The 8014-nt window shown below is 41.7% G+C and overlaps 1 protein-coding gene across 1 annotated transcript; it reads left to right on the forward strand.

Moving 5' to 3' along the window:
- Positions 1–937: 937 nt before the first annotated feature.
- Positions 938–7555, forward strand: LOC130291890 (posterior protein-like). Its single transcript, XM_056541321.1, has 6 exons — positions 938–1030; positions 1150–1242; positions 5083–5177; positions 5463–6986; positions 7244–7316; positions 7517–7555. Exons 1-6 carry the CDS (start codon positions 938–940, stop codon positions 7553–7555), a joined length of 1917 nt encoding a protein of 638 aa, XP_056397296.1.
- The last annotated feature ends 459 nt before the right edge of the window (positions 7556–8014 follow it).

An 8014-nucleotide genomic window follows, 5' to 3' on the forward strand; every position in this document is an offset into this window, starting at 1 on the left:
CTGACGCACCATCTAGATCCTCTGAAGTACAAGAGAAAGAATCACACCCTCAGCATATTGTATATCCTGATCATCTCATTTCCACAGCACCAGCAAGTCTTCAGCACCTGCCTCCTGGGAAGACCTACATTACTCCCAGCCTAAGACTCCAAATCCAAATTCCTCTCTGTTGGCCGGTCATGCCGATATACGTAAGTCCTTGCAGCTCATCTCCCAACAGTATTGGTGGCCAATTCTAAGACAATATGTCGTTGACTTTGTTCGTTCCTGTTCAGTCTGTGCCCGGGACAAGACCCCTCGTGCCAAGCTTGCTGGTCTATTACATCCTTTGCCAGTTCCTGAGCTGCTCTGGACCGACATAGCAATGGACTTTATTACTGACCTTCCTTCTTCCAGCGGCAATAGGGTCATCTGGGTTGTTGTGGACTGATTTTCTAAAATGGCTCATTTTGTGCCCTTGCCAGGCTTACCATCTGCACTGCAGCTTGCCAAGCTATTCTTTGGTCATATCTTCTGTCTCCATGGATTCTCTACTCATATTTTTTCCGATCGGGGGGTCCAGTTCGTCTCCAAGTTCTGGAAGGCTCTCTGTTCTTGTCTCCAAGTTAAATTGGACTTCTCCTCAGCTTACCACCCTCAATCCAATGGTCAGGTCGAAAGTGTGAATCAGGTCCTGGGGGACTATCTTCGCCATTTTGTCTCTGCTAGCCAAGACAACTGGGCCGATTTACTACCCTGGGCCGAATTTTCTTACGACCATAGGGATTCTGAATCAACTGGGACTTCACCCCTCTTTGAGGTCTATGGGCTTCATCCTCGTCCTCCTCTTCCCTTGTTTTCTTCTTCCTCCGGAGTACCTATGGCTGACGAACTGGTGCAGAATTTTGCCTCCATCTGACAGAAGACTCGTCACTCCCTTCTTCATTGCACGACCCGTATGAAGTCACAAGTGGACAGGAAAAGATGCCCTTCTCCCGAGTTCTCCCCTGGAGACAAAGTGTGGTTGTCCTCCAGATACATCCGCTTTAAGGTACCCTCTTATAAACTGGATCCCTATAAAGTAAAAAATGACTTAATCCCATGGCTTATTCTCTCCATCTGCCCTCCTCTCTCCGGATCCCCAATTTCTTCCATGTCTCCCTCTTGAAGCCTGTCATCCACAACAACTTTTCTGAAAAGGACATATCACCTTCCTCCATCTCTGATGTTTTTGCTGTTAATGAAATTCTTGATTCCAAGCTGGTGAGAGGAAAACGCTTCTTTCTTGTGGATTCGGAAGGATTCAGTCCTGAGGAGAGGTCTTGAGAACCACAGGATCTTCTCAAAAAGTTTCTCAGCCTCAAGAGGAGGGGGAGACCAAAAGGGGGATGCTGTCTCCCTCTGCGCTCCGGCCGCAAGCTCCAGCCGTGAGCGCAGTGTCCCAATCTGCCAGTGGGGCTGGAATTCGCATCGCGGAACGCGCCCACATGCGAATCCCAGCCCGTCACTCACCCCACTCTGCTGCCTCTGTGTCTAAGGTCCGGCATGTTCATCCCTATCTCCTAGGATGTGCGTGCTGGAGCTCTGAAATTTAAAGGGCCAGTGCGCCCATAATTAGTGTTTGCACCTGACACCACATTATAAGTCCCTGCACCTCCCATACTTCCCTGCTGCATATTATTTGACTCCGCACCTTTGCCGCCTGCCTTGACCTTCTGCTACATTTGACTTCACTACTGCCTTATCCTCTGGTACTTCACCTTGCCCAGCTACCTGTGTGGTCGAGCCGTGTCTGGGGGTAGCGACCTGGGTGTCGCCTGCCACAGGAAGCCCATCCTGCCTTGTGGCGGGCTCTGGTGAAGACCAGCGGCACCTTAGACTCCACTCCACAATATGTGCTGTCCAAAGCCTGTGTTCCAGATCTCCTGCTATCCTTATTGACTACGAACCTTGCCACCTGCCCCGACCTTCTGCTACGTCTGACCTTGCCTCTGCCTAGTCCTTCTGTCCCACGCCTTCTCAGCAGTAAGCGAGGTTGAGCCGTTGCCGGTGGATACGACCTGGTTGCTACCGCCGCAGCAAGACCATCCCGCTTTGCGGCGGGCTCTGGTGAAAACCAGTAGCAACCCTAGAACCGGTCCACCGACACGGTCCACGCCAATCCCTCACTGACACAGAGGATCCACATCCAGCCTGCCGAATCGTAACAATCCCATTGTCACTCCTTCCCTTCTGAGCCCTCTACTGCGCCCGCCGAACACTTTACATACGCATATGAGGTATTTCCTTACGCAAGAGAAATTGGGTTACAAATTTTAGGGTGATTTCTCTCCTTTTACCCCTTGTAAAAATTAAAAAATTGGGTCTACAAGAACATGCGAGTGTAAAAAATTAAGATTTAGAATTTTCTCCTTCACTTTGCTGCTATTCCTGTGAAACACCTAAAGGGTTAACACACTCACTGAATTTCATTTTGAATACTTTGGGGGATGCAGTTTTTATAATGGGGTCATTTATAGGGTATTTCTAATATGAAGACCCTTAAAATCCTCTTCCAACCTGAACTGGGCCCTGAAAAAGTACGATTTTGAAAATCTTGAGAAAAATTGGAAAATTGCTGCGGAACTTTGAAGCCCTCTGGCGTCTTCCAAAAGTAAAAACTTGTCAATTTTTTTATGCAAACATAAAGTAGACATATTGTATATGTGAATCAATATGTAATTTATTTGGAATATCCATCTTTCTTTCAAGCAGAGACTTTCAAAGTTAGAAAAGTGCAAAATTTTCTAAATTTTCATGAAATTTTTCGATTTTTTTTTTACCAAGAAAGGATGCGAATATCAGTGAAATTTTACCAATAACATAAAGTAGAATATGTCACGAAAAAACTATCTCGGAATCAGAATGATAGGTAAAAGCATTCCAGAGTTATTAATGTTTAAAGTGACAGTGGTCAGATTTTCAAAAAATGCCCAGGTCCTGAAGGTGAAAATGGGCTGGGTCATGAAGGGGTTAAAAGTGCTGCTTTTAACCATTGTTGTCCCATTGGGCTAAGTGTAGATTGCATTCACTGACATGTAGTAGTGTTGGTGCTTATTAGTAGCACCAGCAAAGTAGGGCTAATATAGGAGTCCCAGGTGAAGGATCAGTCTGGGTACAAAGGGGGTGGTTCATAAGGAGCCACTTGTCTCAAATCAGTGAAGCATCCCATACTAGTGTTGCTCGCGAATATTCGCAATTCGAATATTATTCGCGAATATCGCATATTCGCGAATTTCGCGAATATAGCGCTATATATTCGTAATTACGAATTTTCATTTTTTTTTTTTCTTTTTTTTTTTTTTTTCTTCACAGTACACATCACAGTGATCACCCCTCTCTGCTTCCAGCTTGTGTGGTGTAAAGAAGGCTCTAATACTACTGTGTGAGACTGGCGTGCGAGAATTCGCATATGCGAAAATTAGCGTATGCTAATTTTCGCATATGCACATTTTCGATTATGCGAATTTTCGAGTATGCTAATTTTCACATATGTTAATTTTCGCATACGCGAACTTTCGAATATGCGAAAATTAAACGAGAATATAACGAATATGCGAATATTCGCGAATATATGACGAATATTCGTCCATATATTCGCGAATATTCGCGAATTCGAATATGGCCTATGCCGCTCAATACTATCCCATACCCCTTTTTCCACCTGAACCTGAGACTATTAGGCAGAATATATTATAGGGAAAGATGTTGTTTAAGAAATATCTTTAGGGGAGAATTGTTGAAATTTATTATAATTTGTTGGCCGGTCAATATATTGATACTTATATGCCATTGCTAATGCTGCAGAAAGATATTTGTTACCTTTAACCTATATGTATATCAGCTTGATATTTGCTTGTAAATAAGATGAAGACCTTGGGATGAGGCCAAAAGAAGCAAGATAAAGAAGGAGTTGGAAGTTAGAGACAAAACATTTGAAGAAAGATAGACTGTGCAGAAGGACAGATGCATCTAGAATTTTCTGGTAGAATAGGGAGATGGCAACATAATTGACCTATGGTTAAGAAAGAAATGAATGCTTAATATGCTAATTTATACCGACGCAATACTCAAATAACCAATCAAAATATAACATGTTGAGTTTGACATGGTAACTAACCTCCCGTTTTTTTTCAAATGTAAAAACCTATGTACTTCTAAATAATAAACAGAACACCTTGAGACAGCTCCTCAGCCAGTATGCTGAGAAGGAGATATATACCAACATTTTGTATGGTGTTTATTTCTTGTTTCGACACTCTAATGAGGGCCTTGGGGCACTGGCGGAGCTCCGATCCAAGCTTCGGGCACTGTTGCAGCCAACATTGGCCACACTAATATAATTTTGATGTGTTTTTATTATGGACTCAAATATAATGGAATGCAGTGGAATTTCATGGATGGAATGGGTGTAGGGTGTCTGCAGGACTGGCTCCAGGAATTGTGGTTGATGCAAACAGCTGATTAGACAATCATTTGCTTTCATCCTGTTTAAAGCCATACGATAAGCCTGACACCTGAGTGATAAGAATGGAGGGGAGCTACAGTTCCTGTTACCTCCAATAATATAAGCCCCTGCGGTGTTGGATACAATGGACTGCAAATCATCCTGTCAGCCCACCAAGGTGTGATTCTCAAGGAAACTTGGATATCTGTCAACACAGTATGGGACAACAAAGAAGACCCCCCACTCAAGAAGACATCAAAAGGACAAGAACTGATTGCAATGCAAATAAACTGTAACTGTTCTGATTGGCCATGGAGATGTCTTGGGATGGGCAATGTATGGGTTATGTGTGTGGATGACTGCTATATATTGTTACTTATAGGATGATGAGTTAGAGACAGCACTTCCTTCCCCCTTCCTTTTCACCTTCCCCTCTTCCTTGCACCCCTATCCCTTAATTAGTCAGGTTCCCCCTTTGTATTTATATGTATATGTGTAGCTTGTAATAAACCCCCATAAAGATCCAGTTGTCCTCAATCAATTAGTAAGGCACCCCAAAAACAAAGCAGTTTCTACATTTGGCAACCACGAAGGGACTGTGATTTAAAATTCCACAGAGGATCCACAGGGACGAATCTGCTTTGCTCCAAATTTCTAAGAGGAAAAGATCGAGGAACGAGGAATCTGGATCTTGGATACAAAGGAAATCCTGGTGAGTGTATAGTTTCATTTATGTTATTTGTAAGCTGATCCTAGCAAGTTTGGTGTAAATATTAATCAGGTTGTGTATGACATTTTATTTGTAGTGATTAGTTATAGCTGTAAAGGAAGTGTGACTTATTTTGTGTTTTTAGAAGTGAGCTTTACATTGGAGTAGGCCGAATATATGTTGTGTGAGACCATTGTTCTAGATAAGTTACTGGTCAGGTGAGGCCTAAGTTTTGCTTGTTGTTGTAGGAGTGGTTGTATTGTTAGTTTAGTTTGTTGTATATTACAGTATTGTCAATATGGAATTTGTGGAGAAGTTTGCGGAGAAGCATGCCTCTGCTAAGTACCATACATGTGCAGATGGGTCTCTGGGAGATAAGTTTATGGCATTGAGGATGCAGTGCCAGGAATATAATGGTAACATTGGTTGTAAAAAGAATAGCAAGAAGTGGAAGAAAGAAAAGTTAGGTAATGAAATCTTATTGCTTATGAAAATTAAGGAGATAGCGGAAGAGAAGGAGACCAAGTGGCAGAATGAGAGGAGGCAGATGAAAGAGAGTTTAGATAAGATTGCAGAGTCTGTTCTTGAAATTTCTGAAGAGTCCAGTAATGAATTGGGACATTTAAAGGCAGAAATAGATGAATTAACCAAAAGAAACAAAGGGCTGGTGGAGTTGGCAGAGAGGTATGAGCTTAAGGTTGGCTCTAACAGGTCCCATTTATTGTCTTTAGAGAATAAGATTAGTCAGATGGAGGTGATGATAGCTGATTTAGAAGGGCAGCTGTCTAAAGCAAGATCCCAGCTAGTCAGCCAAGAGCAGCACATCCGGTCCCTTACATTGCATAAATGTGAAGTAACAAGTGTCTGCACAATTTCATCTATGGATGAGGGCGGGGTAACAGGCATGGTAGCTGATAGTCCTCCAGCATTGACCATCCAGGACAGACTTCATTTGTGTAAAGTTATTGGAGAATGTAATACAAGCGAATCACCCATAACTTTATCCAATAGGTTTGAAGCTGTAGTGAAGCAGTATCACCTAGATAACAAAGATGCTTGGTCTCTGCTCCGAGCTTGGCTTCCAGGGCCACTGGCAGCGCAGTTAACATCTGCCCACATAGATGATGATGACCATAGAGGTGAAGAATTCAGGAGGAAGGAGCTGCAGCGTGTTTTGGGTGGGCGAGACATTAGGGGTGAAGATGCCCTAAGAAAGTTGCGGTTCAGGAGATGTGATGATCCGGTCATGTTTTGTAATGATTATCTCTCCCTATATAAGTGTGTTTATAACTGCCCAGAAATGTCTCAGGATGATACCAATTTCCTCTATTCCATGGCAAATAGATGTAACGTAGATTACACCACGAGATTGGCGCTGAGAAATACCAGCTCCCATGAAAAATTTATCAATATTTTGAGGGACTGGTGTGAAGGGTCTGGAGACAGGAATGAGACACCCGAAAACATATCTGTTGTGTATAGACCTAGGAGGAAATGGTGGGTTAGATATTGTTACAAATGTGGGAGACCAGGACATATTAAAAGATATTGTGAGACATCTAATGTGCATCCTGAGCCTACAGACCATTCATCACAGCAGGAGGTTAGCAGCATGCAGCCTGAGGGGGAGAATACCACCCAGAATAAAGAGGTCACAGAAAGGTGTGAAGAGATGGGTGATATGGAGACTAACCCTGTTACATTTACATCAAAATCCTCAACAAAACAGTGCCCCAATGTAAATGAAGAGACAAAGAAACAGAAAGATACATCCCCTTGTGAACCGCAAAAGGCAGGCATTAATATCCCAATGTACAATCCATGGGGAAATCTGCCATTTTTACTATTCTTGAGTTGGTCACAGATTGCTCTACCCCTATTGCTTAATAGCGCAGTACAGTCTGCTACTATGTGTTGGTAAACATTGAGGAACTTTGTTGTGCTAGATATGGACATATTGGTATAGATATAAATGACAGAACTATATTTGTTTTTCGTGTGTGTTTTTGTATTCTAATTGTGTTTGTGTTTCTTTACAGACTGATCACCCTTGTCATATGATGTTACAGCAAAGATACTAATCTCTATGCTTCTTCAACAGGTTATAAACTGAGACGTCAACAAATGAAACTGAATATTCTAGTAAATAATCTAGTGTATTTGGCCAATTCACTAATTTAAAGTCCACGTGGTTTTATCAATGAGCTCAAGTGTAGAGGGTCAATTGTTTGCAAACAATTATACAAATTAACATCCCATTGTGATGTGAAGGTGTTGGACTAACCTAGTGTCTTTATATAGGTGTATGTATGTCTGTTTTTCTTATGTCCTTTTCAAAACAGGTCACAGACTTCAATCATGAGCTGAAGATTGATAAATGAACTGTATAAAGAGCGACCACTACAAATCTGGGATTCCAGTGTGAATGCTATAGAACTGATTAGACCTTTACTCAGAAATTACCTAAAGATGCATCATGAGATAGATAAAAGTTGAGTTAATCTATGATATGTTTTACGTTGTCTGTTTATGTCCGGTCCATTGTGTTTCATATGTAGGCACAGTGTTATTTCTTTATGCTCCAGATGCCCAGGAGTATGTTTTTTTCTATTAAGCATATATTTTTGCTTTTGAAACAGCTGTGTTCATTGTTTAGATTTTTTTTTTTCCAAAAAACATTTTTTTCCCAATGTATTTCATCTTTTATTTTTTGTTTGGTACCAATTATTTTTTTTTCTTTTGGTACCAAAGGGGCGTTAAATGGTTATTGGCCCAAAAAAAGTTCATTGGTGTGAAAGATTTTTGATGACTTTTGTGAAACATTTTTTTTTCCCATTTTG

This window comes from Hyla sarda, chromosome 9, assembly GCF_029499605.1.
Source record: "Hyla sarda isolate aHylSar1 chromosome 9, aHylSar1.hap1, whole genome shotgun sequence".
NCBI lineage: Eukaryota > Metazoa > Chordata > Amphibia > Anura > Hylidae > Hyla > Hyla sarda.